Raw genomic sequence first — 26548 nt, forward strand, 5'->3', positions numbered from 1 at the left:
CTTTCAAAGTTCTTAAGATCGGATTCGGTAGTTTATCGGGTACGTGCAAAGCACCACAATAAAAAAATAAATAAATACCAAATAAATAATAATAATAATAATAATTCTCTTATAAAAAGCTAAGTACAGCTCTGATTTTAACTTGTAATATTCCTGTCAAGTCTGGTATTGAAATAATACAAGTGGAAGATAAAACTTGAAAGATAAGAAAAGACAATTAATAGATAATTCCAACGAAATAAACCATAATATTAGGAGGGATAAAATTAATTAGTATTATATACGAGGATGAGGATGAGGTGATATGAATTAGACCCAACCGCCGACCATGGGATTGGGATTGGAAGAAGAGAAACATACATAAATTAATTATAATATATATATATATATATACATATATTCAGTCATGGAAGTGCTTCACCGCTAACAAACCATTTGCTTCTAATTAATTAATTACTTAATTAATACATCCTAAAAGTCAACCGCACAATCATCCTATACTCTCTATTATTGAAGCCCCCTTCTTTCTACCATAAACATAACATATAACCACCTACTGTTATTGCAATATATATATATATATATATACTACTAGCTAGACTAGGGAAAAGAGCGGAAGAAAATAACACCAATTAAGTACTTTTTTCTCTTCTCCTCTCCCATACCCTTAGCAATTCCTCCCCCTTGTCTCAAAACACGCAACATGATTGATTGTATACTATATAGGTTTAGCAACACCTAAAAATCAATCAAATAAGACCTTCCCATATACCCTCTAACCCTCCTCCTCCTTAGTTATCAACTAACTGGTTAATTATGGCAATTTATACATGTAGTTTCCCCCTGATTCTGATGATCCCAAAAGGTCAGAATTATAAGATCACGAGATCTACTGCGATTCGCACGAGACATGTACAGGTTTTACGCGCTTTGGTTCCTCTCAAAAAATTCAGCATGGTGAGCAAGGTAACGATTTTTCCGCTTGCTACGTGCAACTTTTTGGTTGAGTTTTGCAAATTACTTAATTCGTTTTAATTAAGGTCACGTGAGAAGTTTTATCAGATTTTTGAGGATGGAGAGCAGGGGATGGTGTGTTACAGAGACGAGGAAGGCGAATTAATCTGCGAAGGATACGACGAAGGGCCGCGTTACGAGGAGCGATCGCCCGAAGCATACTGCAAAAGGTTTATTTACCTGCATTCTTGTGACTAGCAAGCAGGCTTAATCAATTCGGTTCTAACATTCGGTTATTATTTCACGGCTAGCTCACTTAATTGCAGCTGAAATTTATGCAGCCGCAGCAGACAAGCTGAGGCGAATTGTGACTCCGTCCGACTGGCGAGGCTTCAGATATTCGGAGAAGACGTCGACGTCTGCCGACTCGTGCGAAAGCAAGAAGAAATGATCTAAGATCAGTAAGCTTTGATGTCGGCAGCTCTACATTACATATCATCAGCATCAAGCAATAGACAGACTGAGTTAGTTAGTCTCATCGAGACACACACTTTCTGTAAATAGCCAACTAGTTAAAAAAGTTTTTATCCATCTAATTTTTCTCCTCTTAAGCTGCAAATATTTTCAATTCCTATTTCCACTGCTCAGAATTTGTACTCACTTTGTCTTTATTTGGATTTGGTTGTCAGAGTGGCCTAGATAATTTGTAAATAAGATTTTCATGAATTGGTATTAATTTTAAAAAATTAGTAAAAGAGTTTAGTTGATCATAACATTAGTAAAGGGGACTTCAGTGTCTCGCAATAATGGGCCTGTTTCTATATATATATATATATATATATATATATATATATATATATATAAGGGGACTTCAGTGTCTCGCAATAATGGGCCTGTTTAGTTTTGAGCAATAGTACAAAGAAGGGGAAGCTCCCTGGAAAAAAGAGATCCTCGCAGAGATCAGTCAAAGGAGAAGGGTAAGAAGATCTGCAAGGAGGTGATCTGGGCTGACGAGATTGGAAAGGAGTTAGTGAAGGTAGGTGGAAGCTTTGAAGGAGAGAAGAGGGATTTACCTCGAGTAGGTGAGGAAAGAAAGCTCCAAGGAGCGAGCTCTCATGGGAATTTAAGAGGCACACTCTTGAAACATCCGGATGCGACGGCCGAGGGAGGCAAAGCTGCGCTGAGGGTGCAAAGTAACCTGGGTGTAGAGGAGGCGACGTTTCACGCTATTGGCAAGGGCTCCTCCAACGAGCTTAGGAGCGGAGTTATTGCCAGTCACCATGATGGCAAGAAGGGGTCGCTTCACAGCCCTGTTGACAGGAGGGGGAGGAGCAGCGGGGAGGGTGGCGTTAGTTACTCCTACTTCCCCAGACAAGGGTCTTTTAAGGAGGCCTTGGTGGGGAAGCCGAAACTACATCACCCTCATCCCGCTGCCCTAACCCCCAAGATCGCCTCAGTCCAGCAGAGGCCGAAGCAGCTCTTGAGCCAATACCCCGTCAAAAGGTGCTTCAGGTGCCTAGCCAGGGACTACGTTGTCGTTGCCTGCTGGGATCCTGTGCGGTGCCGAAGGTGTCTCTGCTACGGCCACCGAGCGTCCCTGTGTAGGGCTGATAGAGGGCCTAAGGCGTCTAATCACATGTATAGGCCCTATCATCGGCCGAGGCGTGCCCCGGGTCGCGCACCAGTGTCGAAGGTCTTTGTCCCTTACACAGAGGAATACCTACGAAGGAGGGATCTGCACCAAAACGCTGTCCTTGCTGATGTGATACGCCCGGCCAACCTGGGGCCCGACCTAATCAACACCATAAAAAACGCGCTCGCGAGGCGTTTCGGGGGCTATACTGACGACTTCGCGGTCGCGCGACATAGGGAGAGGGACTACGCGATCTTTCTTCCGGAGTGGGCTCCTGCAGACGTTCTCACTAGGCGGGAAGTTCTCACCCTTAATGACTTTTGGATTCGGTGTTATCTGTGGGGGCAGCACTCGAATGCCAGGCCGCATCGCTCGCGTTATCGAGCTTGGATCAGACTTATAAATCTCCCTTTTGAGATCTGGACGATTCCCCGTGTGGCGGCGATCGTCGGTGGATTTGGGAGGTTCGTGAAGGCCGACGCTACTACCAGAGCCATGACGGACCTGCGAGCTTACAGGTGCCAGGTCGTCATGGACTCGATGCTCGACGTTCCACAAAACCAATCTATCGTCCTTGGTGACGAACTATTTTCAGTTATGGTACACTTAGAAAGCTGGAAATTTATCGCAGATGGAGGGGGAGGCGATCCCCCGGTACCACCTCAGGATGGACCAGAGGAAGGTCAGATCGAGGAGGGAGATGCCGACATCAGTCATCATTTCGACGACGCAGGCGACCGGCCGATGGCGGAGGCGGAGGACGAGGTGGACACTGGTGTGGGCGAAGTGGAAGAAGCGGAAGCTCCACAACAGACTCGAGCGGCTCGCCGCGGCTCGGAGCCCTGCTGCCCAGCGGGAGGAGTAGGAGTGGAGGCCCTTCGGTAGACCCGAGCGACTGACCAAAGCTCAGAGATCCGACGGGCGACGCAAGTGATGGGAGTGGCGGCGACGAGGGGAGAGTTAGTCGGCCAAGCCGCAGCCTGGAAGGTGGCACAGGGGAGCGGAGGCTTCCGGACGTCGGAAGGCTTTCGGTCGTCGGGGCGAGCCGCAGTACGGACGGTGGCGCATGGAAACGGTGATAGCCAAACGTCGCGCTAGTCGGTTGTGCGAGATGGGAGACGCCGTCGTGCAACGGTCGACGACGGCGTTCGGCCAGATGACAGGGAGGCGCTCGGTTCGAGACTAGGGGAGAAGATTGAGGGGCTCAAGGTTTGCATGGAAAATCCAGGGGCAATTGGGTATGTCAACTATCCGTACCTGCAACCCATTCCTGACTTGGACCTTCGGTAAGAGGTGGGCGTACTCTCCAAGACTAGACAACCCAAGGCCCTAGCTGCCCAACACTCTGCCTTGGGATCCCAAGAGTGGGGATCCCAAGAGTGGAAATTTCTTTTGAATTTGAATTCCCATGTTCTGCTACTATCGGCCCACTTGCACTTCTCTGGCTTGGATTGCAACAGGCCTTCAATGGGTTTGCGTGCCTGGATGTTTGCATTGAGACCGATTCAGGGCCCAGACAGCCGAGCCTTCGCGATCCTGGGCCGTGGGCTGTCTCGGGGACCCATTTCGGTGGATTGGGCGGCCGTGAGGGAGACCCGTAGCCATTTCTGCGGTGGGCCGAGCCAGATCCAGACTTTTCTAGGCGGACTTCCTGTTCCTGGGTCAGCCACTGGCGGCCCACTGCTGCTCGGGTCCCCCCCACCCCCCCAGGCCTTCCACTTCCACTTCCGCTCGGGCCTTCCCTGCCCGGGCTCGGTAACTCTACAGGCGGCCTCCTACCGCCTGGGCCTTCCCTCCATGGGTTTTTGCACGGTCCTTCTCCGAAACCCCCGGGCCTTCCTCCTCCGCTTGGGCCTTCCCTGCCCCGGCTCGGTAACCCTACTAGCAGCCTCTTCCCCCTTAGGCCTCCCCTCCCTGGGTTTCTGCACGGGCCTTCTCCGCCTGGGCCTGGTGACTATGTGGGAGGCTCGACCACCACCCCCCTCGAGTTTAACTCTGGATCTCTGCTGTCCCCACCCCTCGATCCACCTGGTTTTTTCGACGACCTATTCGGACCCTTCAGCTCCAACGAGGCCACCCCTCTCGAAGGACCCAGAACTAGCGCTCGGCTCTCCAACAGGACTTCTGAATCTGTGCTCGGCAGGGCGATTAGTAGGAAAGCGCGCCTACTCGAGGGTGGATCTATACGCTTCGGATCGGCGCAGCAAAATTGGACTGACCATAAGGTGAAGTCGAAGGCTGCTCTCTGCGGGGTCACCATCTTTGATGCCGAAGCTGCGAGGCTCCGCATCTTCCTTCAAGCGGATGCCTAGTCCTCGTTACGCCCGTCTACATGTTTCTTCTTGTGTTTTTTGGGTTTTATGTTTAACATTTTGTCTTGGAATGTTCGCGGTCTAAACGACTTGGCGAAGCGTCGATGTATCAGGTTTGTTGTCTCTACGTTTAGTCGGTCAGTCGTCTGTCTCCAAGAATCGAAAGTCGATTCCGTATCTCGGTCTTTCCTACGCTCGTGTTGTGGCTCTTCGATTGATAGATGTCAGTTTCTTCCGGCAGTTGGGGCCTCTGGTGGCCTTATCACGTGTTGGAATTCTAAATCTTCTCGTGCAGTGAGGTCCTAATCAGAAAGCACTCCCTCACCCTCCTCCTCACACACTCCGCCAGCGGGAAGCGCTTCTACCTAACTAACGTTTACGGCCCGCCTACTTGGAACGGAAAGGACGAATTCTGCTCCGAACTACTTAACCTAGTCAGTATTTGCTCTCCTAGCTGGGTTATCTGCGGCGATTTCAACTTTACAAAAAATCAATCCGAACGAAAAGGTAGCTGTTGGAGCAACAAAGCCATGGCCATGTTCGCTGACCTCATCAGCAATCTAGCAATGATTGACTTACCGCTATCGAATCAAAACTTCACTTGGTCGAACATGCAACATCAACCCTCTCTGGCAAAGCTCGACAGATTTCTCGTTTCGACTGAATGGGATCACCTCTTTCCCCACTGCAAGGTCAAAGCCCTCCCCAGGATAACTTCGGACTACTCTCCGATCATCCTATCAACTGGCTCTTATAGGGCACCGCAAAGATTTCGGTTCGAAAAAGTCTGGCTCACCAAAGACGATTTCTCCAACAACGTACCACTCTGGTGGAATGAAGTTCCGCCCAAGAACTCGGCCATCCTCATTATCACTGCTAAGCTTAGGCACTGTCGAACTAGGATCAAAGAATGGTGCAAGACGAACTTTCACAGTATTTCTAACACCAAAAGGGAGATCCAGGAGGAGCTCCATCAGATCGACCTCCTTGAGGAACAGCACAACCTGCCTCAGCCTACGCTAGATCTACGCGCACATCTCAAATCTAAGTTTCACTCGATCCTCAAAGAGGAGGAAATCCTCTGGAAGACTAGAGCAAAACAAACTTGGCTTAAGGAAGGGGACGAAAACACTAAATTTTTTCACGCCGTCGCAAATGGCCGGAAAAAAAGCAACACCATTATTGAAATTGAGGATGAAGACGGCCGGATTCATGCCAACGAAGTGCAAAAAAGATTATACTTCTTCCAAACCTTTAAGCACCTTTTCGGCCAGGAAGATGCCCATTCACCTTCAATCGGGGACTGGGGGGGACTTTATAGCACCAACAGACTGCTAAACCCAGAATCTTTAACGACGAATTTCACCATTGAGGAAATCAAGATAGCCACCTTTCAACTCGGCAGTGACAAGGCTCCTGGACCAGATGGCTTTCCACTAATTTTCTTCCAAGCTTTCTAGGAAACAGTTAAGGACGATATCCACAACGTATTCATCGACTTACAGTGTGACAGACTATCCACTGCTCCCATTGACTATTCTTTCATCTGCCTCATCCTTAAAAAAGAAGGAGCGCGTAAAGCTAACGACTTCCGTCCGATCAGTCTCATTAACGGAGTACAGAAAATCATTTCCAAACTCTTAGCTAACAGATTAGCCTGTACCTTGCCGACCGTTATTTCCTCATCGCAATCGGCCTTCTTAAAAGATCGACTGCTCACCGACTCTTTCGTCACAGCTACCGAACTGGTGAACTGGTGTTCGAATTCTGGTACGGACTGCGCATGTTTTAAAGCGGACTTTCAGAAAGCCTTCGATAACGTTAGTTGGTCGTTCCTACAATGGGTCATGCAGTGGGCAGGTTTCAATGACAAGTGGTGGGCCTGGATACAACAATGTGTCTGTAATGCGAAGATAGCCATCTTGGTGAATGACACTCCAATGTCGTGGTTCAAAGCTCGGAAGGGGCTCAGACAAGGAGACCCTCTTTCCCCCTGCCTCTTCATCCTGGTGGCCGACTGCTTGGCAAGGCTGACGGAAACAGCAACGGCCAATAACCTGCTTCGCGGCATCGGACCTTCTGACGATAGTCAGACCGTTCTACTTCAATTTGCTGATGACACTCTCTTCTTTTGCGAGCCGAGAAAAAAGTACATGCGAAATCTGCGGTTTATCCTGAAAATCTTTGAGTGGGCATCTGGCCTCAAGATAAACAATTTCAAATCGGAGTTGTTCTACCTAGGTCAGAACCCAAACAGAGCCAATAGACTTGCGTATATCATCGGTTGCAAAGTTGGCACCTTCCCATTCCGCTACCTTGGCCTACCCCTTCATACCAAACGGCTACGCAAGGAGGATTGGAACTTGATTATTAACCGCATTGACGCAAAAATTGGCGGATGGAAAGCAAAATTACTCTCCTATGGAGGAAGATTAACCCTTGTCAATTCGGTCCTCACCAATCTTCCCTTATTCTATTTTTCCATCTTTAGAGCACCTCAATGGGTTCTGCACCGGATAGAATCTTTACGCAGAGCTTTTTTCTGGAAAGGGTGCTCCAATATCTCTGGAGGAGCATGCCTTGTCAACTGGAAAGCTGTTTGCAAAAGTAAAAAGGAAGGGGGACTGGGGATTTTAGTTATGGAAGACATGAATGTGGCTCTTCTCTCCAAATGGTGGTGGCGCTTTTTCAACGAACCCCACCTGCCTTGGTGCAATCTTATCAAAACCCTCTACTACATCAGACGAATACCACTTCACGAGGGCCGGGCCTTCGCCCCACACTCACAGTGGTGGAAAAGCGTACTACGCTGTCGTGATGTTTTCAAATAAAGTATAACCCACAAGCTAGGTGACGGAAGAAACATCAGGATTTGGACTGATATTTGGCTTGGTGAAACCCCCCTGAGTACCTCATTCCCAAACATGTTCGCCCTTATCAGGCACAAGAACGCTAGAATCTCCCAGTGCTGGACCGCCACCGGATGGAGATGTCGCTACATCTGTCAAGGCTACTCGGCGTCACTTTCGGCCGCTAGCCGTAGCCAGATATCTCAGCTCAAACACCTGCTCTTAAGTATTAGTCCGCAAAACTTCCCTGACAAGCTAAATTGGAGGTGGACCACGACTCAACAGTTTACTGTCAAATCCCTCTATATCTTTCTTTCCGACTTTGGACTTAAGGGACCCGGTTAACCATCTTATCTGGCGACTGAAGATTCCTTTAAAGATCAAAATCTTCATTTGGTTACTGCTTCGAAAAAGATTACTCACTGCTGACAGACTGCTAACTCGCGGTTTGAGGGTCGATCAACACTGTGTCTTTTGCGCCTTCAACACGGAAAATTGCGACCACCTTTTCTCCAACTGTATCTTCACTCGTTATCTCCTACTCACCATGGAGGGGCAGTCTCCTTCGACCGATGCTCTAGGGGACGTTCGAGATCTCTGGACCCTAACTGCCAACACCACCGACGCTGCTCTGAGATCAAAACGCCTTTGTCGCCTAGCTGGAATCTGGTGAATCGTCTGGACGGAAAGAAACAATTCCATTTTCCGTGCATTACCCCACAACGTTCTTCACTCTTCCGATAGGTTGAGAACTTTGTTGGCTGAGTGGTCCGCGTATATATATATATATATATATATATATATATATATATATANATATATACATATATATATACATATACATATATATATATATATATATATATACATATATATATATATATAGCAGGACTGCGGTGCTCTCAGGAGCACGGAGGCCTCCGTGCTCCTGAACCATTTTCGATGATAGAATTTTCGAATCGACGATCGGCTCCTTTAGACTTGATCTAGCGTATTTGAAGTTTCTAGAAAATAATTTTTACGATTTTTTGATATCATTTGCCTAGTGATCGAAAGGATTTAAAATCAATAATTTTGAATGGTTGATATCTGCCGTTTTCAAGTTTAACGGTGCAGAAGTATTCAAATCAGATGAAAGATACAAAATTCTTTATACTATGTACAACAAGATTAATATTTCTGATCGAAAATTTTCGTGTTATATCACCACTTTTTATAGGATTTTTATTTTCAGCCGTTAAAAATTATTGATTTTGAATCCGTTCGATTGCTAGGTAAATAATATCGAAAAATCACAAAAATTATTTTCTAGAAACTTCAAATAAGCTAGATCAAATTTAACGGAGCCGATCGTCGATTTGAAAATTCCATCATCAAAAACGGCTCAGTAGCACGGAGGCCTCCGTGCTCCTGAGAGCACAGCAGTCCTGCTCTCTCTCTCTCTCTATATATATATATATATATGTCACAACTTATGACCAGTTGTTATAGAGGATCTTCATTCAACTTGTAATTTGATTCAACCCAAAAGAGAAAAACTTGCTACAAATGGTGGTAAGTTCAACGTGGCACAGAACTTTGAAACTCGGCAAATAAATTTGATTTGGTATTACAACCCATCAATTGATTTCGATAGTGAAACTTTCTGCAATTCTACCGGTCAATTTGCAACGAGAAAAAAGATGGTGTGTGTGTGTGTGTGTTTTTTTTTTTTTGCACGAAATTGAAGTTGTTGGGCTATATAACTCTAAAAAATTAAGTCCCTATGTAGATTTATGCCTCAAATAAGATTTGAGATGATAAAATTAGAAAGACTCTGCTCGGATGTATAAATATTTTACTTAGCATATATATTTTCTTGATTTACTTAGCAAGCATACAATATTTAAAAGATGAGAAGTATGATCAGATATTTAGAATGAATATCATATTTTACTCTCTAGTCACCTTTTATCGAATAAGATAAATACCTTCACAGATAAAGTATTCTATCCGACTAAATCATAGATGCAAGAAGATTTATCAAAAAGCAAATTTATACAAAAAATTCTCATGTTGAAGAAGTTAATTATCCTAACATCCAAATAGAGCCTAAATTGTTCCTGCTTCATTGGCCACTCTCTCTCTCTAAAAAAAAAAAACCAAACAAAAACAAAAACAAAAACAAAATGATTGGCTTTTGTTGGTTATCTAACTTTGGTTTTTGCAACAAGTAGAAAAGTTATCGATGCATCCATCCTATTTCTTTGTGAAAGTGAGAGTGGTTGAGATAGCATTTTCAAAATGTTGTTCGTTTTTAGTCACCTAAATTCAGCACTTTTTTTTTTTCCTGTTCGCTTCTGATTTGCAATTTGTTACAGGGTACTAATTATAGATCGTAGATGGATGTTGGGTAAAGAAAAAAAAAGGTGGCCTGTAAATACCAATACTCCTCTTGTATATTCAATTACTGAACTGGAAAGTAAAAAAAAAATAAAAATATAAAAATTGAGAAAAATTTAAGACCAATTTGCATAAAAAAAATCCACAAGTTTTGAGCTTTTTTTTTGAGTAAAATCTTTTTTTTAAAAAAATAATAATAAAGGGGAAAAAATTAAAAAAAAAGACATACCTTGTATGATTAAGGAACCATTCCTTTTTGAATTTTTTTGAATAGTTTTCAAAAAAAAATAGAAGTCATTAGAGGCTTGATATAAGTTGGCCTCATACAAAAAAAGAAAAAAAAGAAAAAAAAGAAGGAGAGATCTGAAAGAGAAGAAAGAAAAAGAAGAAAAGAAAGAAGAAGAAAAAAAAAAAAAAGTGAAAAAAAAAGTTTTTATACTCTCTCTCTCTCTCTCTCTCTCTCTCTCTCTCTCTCTCTCTCGTGTACATGCACAAAGGGGGGAACCCCTTTTTGGTCTTGCTGGCAGAGGGGGTGCCATGTGCATCCCCTCCTTTGTCCGTACCACAGCAAAAAAAAAAAAGGAAAAAAAAGACTTTAACTCTTGCATTTGACGACAACGGCGACAACGACAACCACGACGACTCCTACGACAACAATAGATATGCATGCATACGAATAGCGTAAGTGCGATTTTCTTGTCAGTTTGATCAACCCGACCATCTTCGTAATAAGTTTTGAATCGATCAAATTTGACATCAAATCGTCATTTCCGCCGTGCGTATGCATCGCTAATCTCTAAACCGTGCGGCCATCTTCGCGATAGGCTCGACATAGTCGAAATGGTTGATTGAGCACCGGATATTTTACTACGTAAACCGTGCGGCCATCTTCGCGATAGACTCGACATGGTCGAAAAGGTTGATCAAACACCGGATATTTTTACTACGTAAACCGTGCGGCCATCTTCGCGATAGGCTCGACATGGTCAAAAGGGTTGATCGAACGACCATCTTCGTGATATGCTCGACACAATTAAGCCCGTTTAATTTACTACGTAAACCGTGCGGCCATCTTCGCGATAGGCTCGACATGGTCAAAAGGGTTAATCGAGCGGCCATCTTCGTGATAGGCTCGACACGATTAAACCTCTCGTACTTGAACAAAATCCGATAAAAAAAATATATACAATAATAAAAATGATAATAAAAAATGAATGAGTACTGTTTTGATTCGTCATCTTCGTGATAGGCATTTCTCGAACCATATGCCATCTTCATGATAGATACGGTTCGATTCGATCGTATCGCCATCTTCATGATAGGCATCGTCATTGTCATAATAGCCTCGACATAATCAATTTCGCATACTTGGAAAAAAAAAGAAGAAGAAGGGGATGAATAAACAAAAAAAAAAGAAGAGAAGAAAAAAAAAAGAAAAAAAAGAAAGAAAAAGAGGGCACCCCTCCCTCTCTCTCTCTTGGTTTCGTAGAGAGAGAGAGAGAGAGAGAGAGAGAGGGAGTTGGGTTTCCATCTTTCTCTGGCAGTATAAAAAAACAAAAAAGAAAAAAATCCATGGCATTTGGATTATTTGGATGGCACTTGGATTAATTGAGGAAATTTAGATGGCATTTGGATTAATTGATTTGGATCCTCTCCCTCAATCAAAAAAAAAAAAAAAAAAAAAAAAAAAAAAAAAAAAAAAAAAAAAAAAAAAAAAAAAAAAAAAAAAAAAAAAAAAAAAAAAAAAAAAAAAAAAAAAAAAAAAAAAAAAAAAAAAAAAAAAAAAAAAAAAAAAAAAAAAAAAAAAAAAAAAAAAAAAAAAAAAAAAAAAAAAAAAAAAAAAAAAAAAAAAAAAAAAAAAAAAAAAAAAAAAAAAAAAAAAAAAAAAAAAAAAAAAAAAAAAAAAAAAAAAAAAAAAAAAAAAAAAAAAAAAAAAAAAAAAAAAAAAAAAAAAAAAAAAAAAAAAAAAAAAAAAAAAAAAAAAAAAAAAAAAAAAAAAAAAAAAAAAAAAAAAAAAAAAAAAAAAAAAAAAAAAAAAAAAAAAAAAAAAAAAAAAAAAAAAAAAAAAAAAAAAAAAAAAAAAAAAAAAAAAAAAAAAAAAAAAAAAAAAAAAGAAAGAAGAAAAATTGAGGAAATGGGTTTGGAACTTTTTAATTGAAAATTGTTCAATCCATCACTTACTTATGGGCTCAATGAACAAATTCTATAAGCAGTCAAAAAAAAAAAAAAGCACCAAGCCCACATGCAAATTCGGGTCCACAACCTGTAGAGCCTGAAATCCAGCCCACGTGCAGATTTGAATTCAAAATCAATAAAAATCCAGCCCACATACAGATTCGGGCCCAGAATATTAAAGCCCGAAATTCGTCTCAGCCCACATGCAGATTTGGATCCAAAACAAATAAAATTCACATGAATAAATTACTCTATCTAGCCAACATGCAAATTCGGCCCAAAACATGTAAAGCCCGCAGCCTATCTCAACGAACATGCAGATTTGGATCCAAAACCAATAAAAATCCATATGAATGAATTTCTTAACCCAAAATCCAAAGTCCACAAATAAGATCTAAAACCCAAAGTCCACAAATAAATCCCCGTCACCGAAAGCCCTACCGATTAAAATCTCTAGCAGATAGCAGTTAGATTTTATTTTTCACTTTTCCGATGTCGGAATGACATGAAACTTTAAATTTAGTCTCATAAAAATAATCCCGACATATTCTCAGATTTTCATAATTTTCTAACACTGTGAATTTTCTGCTAAAATATCAGCCACATTCTTTACAGAAAATTCTAAATTTTCTGTTTCCATTCCAATTTCAACACAAGTCATTCTGACTTACATTTTACTTCTTTAAGTCCAAAAAAAATAGTATCTTACACTATTTTTATTTACACTTACTTTTATATTAAGAATCCGGTACATTACATTCCACCCCACCTAAAAAAATTTTCGTCCTCGAAACTTCAATCACCCTCAACTCGACCTATCGAGCCATTGAGGATATTAACACACCTTCCCCATAGGGAACACACTCTGATTCGATCACCGGCATTGCTTAGAAGCAATATCACTGGTGCATCGCCCAGTCGCGAGTGCTTCAGTCACAATCGGATCTTTGCTCTACTACGAGATGGCACACTTCGGCACATCTCCAATTTCAACCCTCAAGCGAGCATTATCCTCAATTTTCGCGTTGCTATCCACTATCCAAGTGTCTCCTAGAGACCACTTTACTTTCCCTTCCAATTGCCACGGTCAATACCAAACCGCTCTCGCAACGAGCTCACACGAACACTCCGTTTGTGAATCCAAGCAAAACTCCTCAACAGAGTTATCGGCCAAACCGCTTATCTCGGTTTCCACAAGGGGTCCACAGACCGCTAATTCCACGAAGGCCTACCGCCTAACCTGTCCCGATACACGCATAACGTCTCTCGCTCGCAAGCGTAGACCCAGTCATCATTGGGCGAAATTCTCACTTAGGAATTCGCACACACTCCAACCAGGAGCAACCATGACCCCAAACCACATCATATCCTCGGGTTGGGTCACTACACACTCGGTGTATCATCGATCATACGATTCACACGTGGCATTCCACGCTCCCAGGTCTAAGCTCGGACTACCGCCCTGACCAAAATCTCTGCCCTACCCGTAGGTACCGGGCCGCTATTCTATACAGCTGACTGCGCCTATCTATACGGCCCCAGGCTCTGCAGTCCACAAATGGTCCAGGCACGGGTCGTCCCCAAGCAATACCCGCCGTCGTCGTCTCACACGATATGCTCTACCGAGCCACATGTACCACTACTGGCTCCTAAGCACCTAGTGCGAGCCACTAGCCCTACGAGTGATCCAAGGCACGCTTCACACTTAGCAATGCTAAAGTGCTACTACCAACTCACTCTCTCGGCTGAATCAAATCCGCACTCCACGAGTAACTACACTCGAGCGTCGTATGCCTCTATAGCGTTCCACATTAAGTCCCGCATTAGGCAACCTTGCCTACGCACACTAACCACACATGCACGACTCACCCACCTCACAACGAGGTACTACTAGGCCCACGTGCCCGTACTCGGCAACTAACCGGTTACTCTCTCAACAGTGATTCTGCTTTCACTGTTCGATCTATCGGAACAATATCCGAAATACTTGGACTACTCGGGTGTCCACAAGCATCATGGCTCAACTCTCACAATTTACTAACCACATTGCTCTGAGAGTCAGTCCGCCACTTCTATCTCTACCGCGAGTCTGATTCTCGCCTACAGACCATCATCAGTAATTCGCTAGTGCCATCTGGCCCTCTACCTACTCTAGTAGGCACTACACTCTCACAGCATAAGTATGCTCGGGCATCTACACTTACCCGTCCACTTGGTCCCTACTATACTAATGTACAAATAGTAGTAACTGACCATATGATATATGCATGCAATGCACCAACCTTACATTCTGTAGAAGCATTGCTTGCTTCAACTAAATCATACCTGCCATGGCATCGTCGGCAGCAGCAGTTTCCACAACTCGGGTCGTGCATCCATGGCCACTTGGCACCCGTCGCGAACCCTTCGGTTGCATCGTCCTCAATGCCCGCTCTCCCGACCATGCTGCAGGTGGCACACCTGCAGGTTGTGTAAGGAAGTGAATTCTCGAAATACGAGAGTTGGACTTTGTTTAAAAATCGACCAAGGGTCGCGTTGGTGCACCTCGGAAAGGCCGAAGATGCCAAAAAGGCAAAAAGTGCATTGGAGGGGTCACGAGAGCAAGCTGGAGCAAATCTGCCAAACTGCAGGATTTGTGCTCTCGGGGACCGGTCCCTGGTGGGAGAGACCGGTCCCCGTACGCATGCAGGGCAGAGCAGAGGGCTCTAAGCAAAATGGGTGCTCTCGGGGACCGGTCTCTCGGTAGGGGACCGGACCCTCGAGGACCGGTCTCTCGACAGGGGACCGGTCCCCGTGCGCATAGAGAGGCTGACTGCGGGCTTCGCATGAAATGCTGCTCTCGGGGACCGGTCCTCCCGTAAAGGGACCAGTCCCCGCACACGAAATCTGCCCAGTCTGGGCAGTGCACAGGAAGCAAAGTGGAGGGGGCTAAGGGCTATTGTTGCATGAGAGGGGTTAAGTGGGTATTTCCCCTCTCTCTCTCTCTCTCATTCCCTCCAACACAATCACACCCACACACCTCTCTTTCTCTCTCTAGGAAGAAAAGAATGAGAAGAAGAAGGAAAGAAAGAGAAGAAGAAAGAGAAGAAGAAGGAGAAGAAGAAGAAGAAGGAGAAGAAGATCAAGAGGAGAGCTACCGTCTTCCTCATCTCTTCTTCCTCTTTTTGGTCTAGCTAATAGAGATAAGCTTTAACCCTCTCTCATGGCAAGTAGCTTAGGGTTTGCTTTGATCTCTTAGAACCTAGCTAGATGGACTCTAGTGGATCTCTAGAAGTGGATGAACTCATTGATTGCATGATTAAATGTTAGTAGNCCCCGTCTCATGGTAGAAGTGTTAGGGTTTGCTTTGATCTCTTAGAACTTAGCTAGATGGACTCTAATAGATCTCTAGAAGTGGATGAACTCATTGATTGCATGATTAAATGTTTGTAGATGGCATTTTGCAATATTGGGCTTCTAGGGCGTCCAAAAGAGGGCTTTTGTACATGGAGGGTTTTGATCTCAATTGACCCTTCTCTAACCTAATTGTTAAATCCCCAAACGCGTTCGTGCACTCGGTTGGAGTATTCGGCGAGGCTACGAAGAGATATTGGCAAAAAACCTATTTTCGACTTCGTTTTCGCCTGGATCGCCGAGGAAGCTTCCTAAAATTTTAGGAACGGAACCGTAACTTCAAGACATCACCAAAGGTGGGGGGTGTCCATCCCGAAGCAACCGAGCTTCTTTTATGTCTAAGTCCTTTATATTGATCATATATGAGTATTATGCATATAGGATAGTAGATAGTTGCAATGCTAATTCCTTGCATGCTTTCTTAGTAGTGTAGCATTACGGGCTTGACACTTGGACTAGAGATGCATGAGGATTGGGTCTTGTGATATGGAATCCTATAGTGGCATAATGACATGTATAGCCTAGATGAGTGGCATTGAACTAGTGTAGTAGAAACACTAAACATGAACGAGTGGCACGTCAACTAATTAGAAAACTTACTACAAACGATCGAACGAGTGGCAACGAGTCTAGTGTAATAAACATGACATGAACTTAGGGATGGTAGAAGTCCAAGCATTTGATTATGTATCGTGATTGTGCAGCAGAGGCACTATGACCCTAGTAGATAGGGTATCCTCTTGTGAGGATTGGATCATACTCACTAGTCTGTTTTCGCTTGTCGGTGGTCGCTCCACCGAAACAGTAGTCTCCGGAGTACTTCACACAGGGGCAGACGTAGTTGTCCCGCAGACGGTTTCGGTGTGCGAGTGTAGCTTCTCCTCATCTATGAGATTGAGAGTGAGTCGAGGGCCTAACCTACGGGTTAGCCAAGTAAATTGGGTAATGAACATAAATGGCATAGTAGAATTGCATTCTTATCTTGAGTAGACATAGTGTATGTTGTAGATTGTATTGCTATGTTACATATACATACTCTTGACACCATACTAGCATGATAGTATACTGTTGTATGATGATTATTTCATACATGGCATCGCTTGAAGGCATGGTAGAATAGTCGCAGTTTACATCTCTTCCTATCTATCTATCTATGTATCTATCTGTGCCTGCTTAGACCTAGTGGGAAGATCGGCGGAGTCGGCGGCCGAACCCACCGGGAACTATATTTATATAGTTCTCACCCCACTTTGTTGCAGGGCCGAGTACCGGTGAGCCGGGCGAGGACCGCGGCAAAGGCATAGTGCCCTAGGTAGCTAGTAGCCTTTCTATATGCATATAGAGTACCATCATGTAGTAGATGATGTATATTTTGATAGTTGTTGGAGAGCTACCCATGTATTTTGAAGATAAACTTGTATTACATTTTGGGAGATGGAAATGTAATTAAATAAATTAATATTGAATGGTTGTAATAGCTAGAATATCTCTCTTTATACACTTGTACATATACTTGTGGTTCTTGCTCTTAGTTGTATAGCACTTGTATGCTTCTAGTTGATTATGTATGTATTGAATTTCTTTACCTGGGCAAATTCTAGTACATGATCTGGTGGTTTTGCCTTGGGCGAATAGGGGAGGTGCTGTCCGTTCGGCGTCTGTTCGACGTGCGCGAACCGGACCAAATCGGTATCGGTCTTGGGGCGTGACAGGTTGTCCTGGAAAGGAAAAAAGCCATCGCCAGTGTCAGGGCCCGGCTACCACCTTGCGGACACTCGTCTCGCACATGCCCGGTCGCCCACACCTGTAGCACTTGCCCTCTCGCAGCTCACACTGTTGTGGGTAACGAGGACCCCCACAAACAACACATCTCGCCGAGGACCGTGTGTGGTAGGCCCCCGGGGCTCGGGATCACGAGCGCGAACGCATCGAAGTTTACTGAGAACTTGACTGACCAGCGGATCCACTCGTTGGCCGTCCCTTTCCTTTTTTCTTGCAATAAGACTCGCGCTCTATCCGCACAACTGCACTGCCTTGTTCTATCCATAAGGCCCACTCTTCAAATCTCCTCCAATCTCCACCAATCCACACTTGGGAAGAGCTTCTAGAGAAGGAGGAGAAAAATGGAGTTGAAGGGGTATTCTCTGCTGTGAACAAGAAAGGAGGAGGTGTGGGGTTTATATAAGCCGCCACAACTGCATTTAAGCCCTCCAATATTTCTTATTTGCAGCAAATCAAACTCTGCTGTTCGCAGCATAGTGTCACGGACTTAACGAATTTGCTCGCAAAAGCCCTTGCGGCGCTCGCCTTCCTCCGCGAAGTGAGCAAGCCTGCCTCTCTACTTGCTAAGTTAGGACCTCGCTCGCCCTAGACTAAGTACAAGAGAGAGATAAGAAGAAAGCTCTTCTATTACTTTAAGCTTGAGAATACAAATAAGGAGTCTGAAATGAGAGGGGGTGGAGGCCACATTATTTATAGGCCACTCGCCGCCCATAGTGCAAAGGTGCCAAGTGGCACAATACTACTAGCCAAAAGGGGAGGCCACGCGGTCTCCCAAGAGTCCTAATAAATAAGCATAGAACTCGAAGAGTCATACATTTATTATCCTAGAAACTCTAAGGGACTCTTGACCCTCCGGTATCCGCGCCATCAGCCTCGAGATCCGTGTAGAAGCTTCTAGAAGATTCCAAGCCAAAACCTCCGTCAGATGTCCGCTTTGGAGTTTGGGTGATTGCAAAGCGAAATCGTGGAGAAAATCTTTATGTCGTGACAGCCTCCCCCACCTATTGCGCAGACGCCCTCGTCGCGCGCTGGTGTTGGAAGTCATCGATCAGCTTTTGATACTTCCAGAGAGTGTCAGCCTTCTCCCAGCTTGCCTCGCCATGCGGGAGATTCTTCCACTTGACAAGGTACTCGACGCTCCTCGGGACTCCGCGACGCCGAATGGTGCGAGTGTCCAGCAAGGCTTCGACCTCCTTGTCGATTGCAGTGGTCATAGTGGCGGGAGCGCGCTGCGACACGCCCCGGCTCGGGTCCTCAGCGTCTTCATGGTAGGGCCGCAGGCAACTAGCATGAAAGACAGGATGAATCTTCAGGTTGGCGGGGAGTTGCAGTTTGTAGGCTGCCTTGCCCGCTCGCTTGATGACAGTGAAAGGCCCCTCGTACTTTCGCAAAAGCCAACGGTGCACTTTGCGAAAAGCCTTGAACTGTTGTGGTTGCAGCTTGATCAGCACCCGATCTCCCTCGGCAAACTCCAAGGGTCGCCGCTTTGCATCGGCCCACTTTTTCATTCGGCGGGCCGCCTTCTCGAGATAGGCTCTCGCAATGTCCCCCTTCTCCTGCAAATGAGAAGTGAATTGGAGAGCCATTGGGCTGCGGCCCTGCTCGCCCGCAGCAGCAGAATGCGGAGTGAGTGGTTGCCTCCCCGTTGCCAGCTCGAACGGGCTGAGGTTGGTTGACTCGCTCCGCCGCAAGTTGTAGGAGAACTGGGTCACGTCCAGATGATGCACCCAATCCTTCTGGTTGGCACTGACATAGTGCCGCAGGTACTTCTCCAGTAAGGCATTCACCCGCTCCGTCTGGCCGTCCGTCTGTGGGTGAAAACTGGTGGAAAAGAGCAACTCCGACCCCAAGATCCGGAACACCTCTGTCCAGAACTTGCCCGTAAACCTAGGGTCTCGGTCACTCACAATGCTTTCGGGGATGCCCCAAAGCTTCACCACATTGCTGACGAAGAGCCGCGCCGCTTCTTCCGCCGTGCAATCCGCTGGTGCCGCGATGAAAGTCCCGTACTTGGAGAATCGGTCCACCACCACGAGAATGGACCCCAACGTCCCCACCTTGGGCAAGGCGGAGATGAAGTCCATGGAAATGCTCTCCCACGGACGCGTCGGTGTAGGCAGGGGCTCGAGGAGGCCCCCAGGACTTTGGCGCTCCACCTTGTCTTGCTGGCACACAAGGCAAGTCCGCACGTACGCCTCCACGTCGTCGTGCATGCGAGGCCAATAGTAGGCGGCCTCGAGTAGCGCCATCGTCCGCTTCTGTCCTGGATGTCCGGCCCAATTGGAGTCATGACACTCCTTCATGAGCTCGCGACGAAGATTGCCCCATCTGGGCACATAGACGCGACGCCCCTTGGTGAGGAGCAGCCCATCGCTAAGCCAGAACCGCTGCGCCTTGCCCTCCTTGACGAGTCGCACGAGTCCTTGGGCCACAGGGTCTTCGCAAGTCCCTTCGCGGATTCGCTCCCTGATCGCGCCTTGGATCTGGCACACCGCTGCCAGTTCCGCCTTGCGGCTGAGTGCGTCAGCCACTTGGTTCTCCTTCCCGGGTTTGTACAAGAGCTCCATGTCGAACTCCGCCAGGAAGTCCTGCCACCTCGCCTGCTTGGGTGACAGCTTCTTCTGAGTAAGGAAGTAGCTCGTCGCGACATTGTCCGTCCGCACAACGAACTTGCTTCCAAGGAGATAGTGCCGCCAGGTCCTGAGGCAGTGCACCACAGCGGTCATCTCCTTCTCCTGCACCGTGTACCGCCGCTCGGTGTCGTTGAGCTTGCGGCTCTCATAGGCGATGGGGTGTCCGTCCTGCACGAGAACACCACCAATGGCAAAGTCCGAGGCGTCAGTATGTACCTCGAATGGACGGCTGCAGTCGGGAAGCCGCAACACCGGATCCTCCGTCACCGCCCGCTTTAAGTCCTCGAATGCCTCCGCGCATCGAGGGGTCCAGTCCCATGACTGGGTCTTCTTCAGCAGATCCGTCAAAGGGGCCGCTCGAGCAGAGTAGCCCGCGATGAAGCGGCGATAGTAGTTGACGAGTCCGAGAAAGGATCGCAGCTCGGACACCGTCGTGGGCGCTTCCCACTCGCAGATCGCCCGCACTTTCTGCTGGTCCATATGGAGTTGTCCTCGGCCGATCCAGTGGCCAAGGAAGTGCACCTCCTCCTTCGCAAAGGAGCACTTCTCCCTTTTGACATAGAGTTGGTTCTCCCGCAGCACTTGGAAGATCGTCCGCAGATGCTCGACGTGCTCCTCCAGAGTGTTGCTGTACACGACGATGTCGTCGAGGTACACTACCACGAAGCGATCGAGGTAGGGGTGGAATAGCTTGTTCATCAGGGTGCAGAAGGTCGCCGGCGCATTCGTCAGGCCGAATGGCATGACGAGGAACTCGTAGGCTCCATACCTCGTCACACATGCCGTTTTCTCCTCATCGCCCTCCGCGATCCTGACTTGGTAGTACCCCGAGCGAAGGTCCAATTTGGTGAAGAACTTCGCTCCGCCAAGCTGGTCAAACAAGTCAGCAACAAGGGGAATAGGGTACTTGTTCTTTACCGTCACCTTGTTGAGCGCTCTGTAGTCAATACAGAGCCGCAGGCTTCCGTCGCTCTTCCTTTGGAACAGGATTGGTGCTCCGTAGGGTGCCTTCGACGGCCTAATGAAGCCCGCATCGAGGAGGTCCTTCAGTTGACGCTGCAACTCCTCGAGCTCTGGCGGGGCCATGCGGTATGGTGCCTTTGCTGGTGGCTTTGCTCCTGGCTCGAGCTCGATCTCATAGTCCACCTCCCGCCTTGGTGGAAGTCTCTTGGGCAATTCCTGGGGCATGACGTCCTTGAACTCCCCCAGGACTGCATCGATCACCGCTGGATGGTCCTCCTCCTCGAGGTCCCCGTCACTCACCTCGCGGATGGCCGCAAGATAAGTGGTCTCTCCGCGCTTTACCCCTTTCCGCAGTTGCAGAGCGGAGAGGGTGTGGGTTGCCGCTGGCTCGCTGCGGCTAGCCAAGACCATGCACGGGGCTGCCTTCTCCATGATGCTCAAGGCCCCGAGATGCGGCATCGGGACCGCTTTCGATGAAGCTAGAAAGTCGATGCCGAGAATGACTTTGAAGTCGTCGATGGTCGCGGCGGTGAAGTTCGCTGTACCCGACCAGGGTCCTACAGCGATCGTCACCCCTTTGGCTACTCCCATGACAGGCTGTGCCACCGAGTTGACAGCCTTGATCTTGCTCGTGTCCTTCTCGAGTGTGAGGCCCAGCCGTTTGGCCTCAGACTCGACGATGAAGTTGTGGGTTGCTCCCGTGTCCACGAGCGCTCGAGTGGCCCTCCCGTTGAGGGTGACGTCCACGAACAGCAGCTCCTTCTTGAGCGATGTGCTGCTCGCCTGCCCCTGGATCGCGCTGACGAGTCGTAGCGCGCCCATCTTTGTCTCCGCTTGTTCCTCGCTCTCCTCAGCTTGGATGGCGTTGACGGTCTTCTTCTTTGGGCAATCTCTCGCCCAGTGATCACCCCCGCAGACATAGCAAGAGATCTTCTTCTTCTGCGGAGGGCCTCTTCGCTCTTGGCCCTTGTGATCACGCTGCTCGCGGCGGTCTCCCCCACCCTTGGCCTTGCCCGCCTTAGGTGGTTTGCCACGAGCGAAGTCTGGCTTATCGTACTCCAGCAGCTTCTCCGCCTGAGCGATAGCGGAGCTCACGTCCTTGACATCTCTCGCCACGAGCTCCTTGTTAGCCCACGGTTGGAGACCGTCGAGGAAGACGAACAGTCGATCCTCCTCGGCCATGCTGGTGATGGCAAGCATCAGCTTGGAGTACTCCTTGACATACTCCTTGAGGGATCCTGTGTGCTTGAGACGTCGAAGTTGCCTCCGCGCCAAGTATTCAACGTGCTCGGGATAGAACTGTGCCTTGAGTTCGCGCACGAAGTCCTCCCAAGTATCCAGTTTGCATTGGCCCTTCTCGGCCTCAGCAGAACGCACGCCACCACAGCATCGCGTCGTCGGTGAGGTACATGGAAGCGGTCTGGACCTTGTCCTCCTCGTCCTCGATTCGCAACGCCTTGAGATAGCGCTCCATGTGCCAAAGTAAGTTGTCTATCTCCTTCTCGTCGCGCGTTCCCTTGAAGCATTGGGGTTCAGGGACGAGGACCTTTGGGGTGTACTCCTTCTGCGTTTCACCGCCTCGAGCCATCGCCTTTTCAAGGATAGTCACTCTCGTCTTGAGGTCCTCGATCTCGTCGACTCGAGTGACTAACTCCTCGATCAAATTCTTCCGCTCGTCGTCACGACGGGTGATGTTGTCTTGGAGCTTCTCAAGCTCGCCTAGAAAGGTCGCCATGGCAGTGGCGACACTCTCCTCCATACTGCGAACATCTTCATTGAAGGCGTTAAAGGTATCGGCCATCTCGGTGTACCTTTCTCCCACCTTCGATAGAATGTCCTCCAACAGTGCAATGCGGTCCTCGACCGACGCGGAATCCTTCGTGATTCGCGTGTCCTTGCCCTTGCTCTGCTTGGAGGGCCTCTTTGGGGGATCACCCCCAGCGTCGACAACTCCGGCATCGGATGACGACATGGCTCCTTCTCGAACCGGCTCTGATACCAACTGTCACGGACTTAACGAATTTGCTCGCAAAAGCACGTGTGGCGCTCGCCTTCCTCCGCGAAGTGAGCAAGCCTGCCTCTCTACTTGCTAAGTTAGGACCTCGCTCACCCTAGACTAAGTACAAGAGAGAGATAAGAAGAAAGCTCTTCTATTACTTTAAGCTTGAGAATACAAATAAGGATTCTGAAATGAGAGGGGGTAGAGGCCATATTATTTATAGGCCACTCGCCGCCCATAGTGCAAAGGTGCCAAGTGGCACAATACTACTAGCCAAAAGGGGAGGCCACGCGGTCTCCCAAGAGTCCTAATAAATAAGCATAGAACTCGAAGAGTCATACATTTATTATCCTAGAAACTCTAAGGGACTCTTGACCCTCCGGTATCCGCGCCATCAGCCTCGAGATCCGTGTAGAAGCTTCTAGAAGATTCCAAGCCAAAACCTTCGTCAGATGTCCGCTATAGAGTTTGGGTGATTGCAAAGCGAAATCGCGGAGAAAATCTTTATGTCGTGACAATAGGGTACCGGTACGCGGGCTCAGGTACCGTTACGCCCGGGTTGACAACTAAACCCGAGAGTAGCTATTCTCGGTTTACTGCGGAGTACCGGTACCAACCCAGTTCCGTACCGGTACTCAGTCCCACAGTGACCAAACTCGAGAGCAAGCCTCTTGGTTTGCCTGCCTGATACCGATACCACTCATCTTCAGTACCGGTACGCAATACCCAGGTTGCAGTTCTGGCAGTGCTTAGCTCTATTTCGCACCGAGCAATGCTAAAACTCATTAATCCCATTTGGAACTCAACTTTAACCCTTCCAACATTGTTGGAATGTTGTATGAACTTCGTCCAACCATCTATCTCGCCATATTTCGGTCATTTTGACCAAAAGTGGCTTAACATGACGAGAATCCATCAACCTCTTGAAGGTCATGAGGGCCGCCGAAGCTCGCAAAGTTTCAAGTCTCCGCTCACTTCAAATTGCTCAGGGACACAACTTGTCCCATCCTGCGTCGATCTAGATGAAGATCGCCCACGCGGTGCCATCGTTTTCTGAAACATGACACTCGTTTACTCCTCGACCCTCTCGGTCGAACACGAGACAATTAACACCAACTCAAATCAGGCGAAAGTCATGCAAGGCCGTCTATTCTCATCACTCGGTTTCATGTTGTACGCGTCCAACATGAACACCCTCAGTTGAGAATAAACCACACCTTGAATTTACCTCTAGCATCCGTTTTAGAGGTTTACCAACTTGACCCAATCGATCAACCTTTCGCCACAAGTCACAAGTCCTCGTCTCTCATGAGCCTTAGTCCTTGTTTACTATCCTAGGGACTCTTAGGTCTGTCTAAACCATTCCCATTCTCTACTTTATGCTCTGATACCACATTATCTATCACGCCCCGAGACCCGCCTATTTGGTCGGATTTGGGCCCGCTAACAGACCGCCGAACGGACAGAGTTTTTCCTGTACGTCCTAGGCGTCCCATTCTCTACTTCATGAACTTGGTACATGGTTTATGGGGTTTTGGTTCGTGGTTCATGAACTTGGTTCATAAGGTTGGGTATGTGGGATTTGGTTCATGAACTTGGATATGGTTCATGGATTTGGTATATGAACTTGGGTATGGTTCATGGGATTTGGTTCACGAACTTGATTCATGGTTTATCGGACTTGGGTATGGTTCGTGGTGTTTGGTTCACGAACTTGATTCATGGTTTATGGGACTTGGGTATGGTTCGTGATGTTTCGTTCACGAACTTGGGTAAACTTCATGAACTTGGTTCATGGTTTATGGAATTTGGTTCATGAACTTGGGTATGGTTCGTGGTATTTGGTTCACGAACTTGGTTCATGATTTATGGGACTTGGGTTCATGAACTTGGGTATGGTTTGTGGTGTTTGGTTCACGAACTTGGTTCATGGTTTATGGGATTTGGTTCGTGAACTTGGGTATGGTTCGTGGTGTTTGGTTCACGAACTTGGTTCATGGTTTATGGGATTTGGTTCGTGAACTTGGGTATGGTTCGTGGTGTTTGGTTCACGAACTTGGTTCATGGTTTATGGGATTTAATTCATGAACTTGAGTATGAATCCTAGTTGGAAGTCGGGTTTGGGTTCTATTTGTGGTCCGGATTGGATTTGAATTTGGGATTTTATTTGTGGATTGGATTGGTTTTGGGTTTATCTGTGGATTGTATTTGCTTTTGGGTTTTATTTGTTGACTTGGTTTTGGTTTGGGGAATTTGATTTGGGTTTTGGGTTTGGGTTTTTTATTTTCGTTTGAATTTTATTTATGGACTTGACATGGGTTACGGGTTTGGGTTTTGGTTTTGAGTTTGGATTTGGGTTTGGATTTGGGTTTTGGTTTTGGTTTTTTATTTGGATTTTGGTTTTTTATTTGTGGACTTGGTTTGGGTTTGGATTTGGGTTTCATTTGTGGACTTGGTTTTCTTCTCAATTCTATTTCGGGTCTGAGAAAATTCTCTTTTGATTTTGCAATTCGATTTGGGGTCCGAAAAAATCCCCTTTTGATTTTGCAATTTGATTTGGGGTCCGAAGAAATCCCCTTTTGATTCTAATTTGATTTGGGTCCGAAGAAATCCTCTTTTGATTTCGCAATTTGATTTGGGGTCCGAAAAAATTTCCGTTTGATTTCGATTTGGGGTTCGAAGAAATCCCCGTTTGATTTCGCAATTTGATTTGGGGTCCAAAGAAATCCCCGTTTGATTTCGATTTGGGGTCCGAAGAAATTCCCGTTTTAATCTTGATTTGGGGTTCAAAGAAATCCCCGTTTGATTTTGGGGTCCGAAGAAATTTCCGTTTTGATCTTGATTTGGTGTCTGAAGAAATTCTCTTTTTGATCTTAATTTGGGGTCCGAAGAAATCCCCGTTTGATCTCGATTTGGGGTCCGAAGAAATCCCCGCTTGATCTTGATTTCGGGTCCGAAGAAATCTCCGTTTTGATCTTGATTTGGGGTCCGAAGAAATCCCCGTTTGATTTCGATTTGGGGTCCGAAGAAATCCCCGTTTGATCTCGATTTGGGGTCCGAAAAAATCCCTGCTTGATCTCGATTTGGGGTCCAAAGAAATTTCCGTTTTGATCTTGATTTGGGGTCTGAAGAAATCCTCGTTTGATTTCGATTTTGGGTCCGAAGAAATTTCCTTTTTGATCTTGATTTGGGGTCCAAAGAAATCCCCGCTTGATCTCGATTTGGCTTGAATCTGAACTAGTTTGAAAGTTTCGTGGATTGATTCAATGTTCTCGAAAAGGATTGAAGGGTCCGAAGAAACGGAGAATCTTTGATTCCCCTCCCCTCTTCTTTCGAAAACACCGAACCGGTAAGGTTGGAGATGACGGCGGCGAAGATGATGACGGTGGCATAGATCTTAACGGCCGGCGGATTTGATTTGACATTTTCGAAAGATATTGAAGGGTCCGAAGAAACGAGGAATCAAAGATTCC

The 26548-nt window shown here is 46.6% G+C and overlaps 1 protein-coding gene across 6 annotated transcripts; it reads left to right on the plus strand.

Moving 5' to 3' along the window:
* On the plus strand, positions 413-1700 carry LOC109712487. Of its 6 annotated transcripts, none has more exons than XM_020236072.1 (3): positions 413-957; positions 1041-1184; positions 1296-1700. In XM_020236072.1, the coding sequence occupies exons 1-3, from the start codon at positions 911-913 to the stop codon at positions 1408-1410; spliced, it is 306 nt and encodes a 101-aa protein (XP_020091661.1). In that variant the 5' UTR covers positions 413-910; the 3' UTR covers positions 1411-1700. The 6 variants fall into 6 exon arrangements, 4 of the variants coding, with proteins under 4 accessions (XP_020091661.1, XP_020091658.1, XP_020091660.1 ...); XM_020236069.1 differs by having other exon boundaries at positions 414-966; positions 1054-1184; XM_020236071.1 differs by having other exon boundaries at positions 415-957; positions 1054-1184.

This window comes from Ananas comosus, linkage group 7, assembly GCF_001540865.1.
Source record: "Ananas comosus cultivar F153 linkage group 7, ASM154086v1, whole genome shotgun sequence".
Classification (NCBI taxonomy): domain Eukaryota; kingdom Viridiplantae; phylum Streptophyta; class Magnoliopsida; order Poales; family Bromeliaceae; genus Ananas; species Ananas comosus.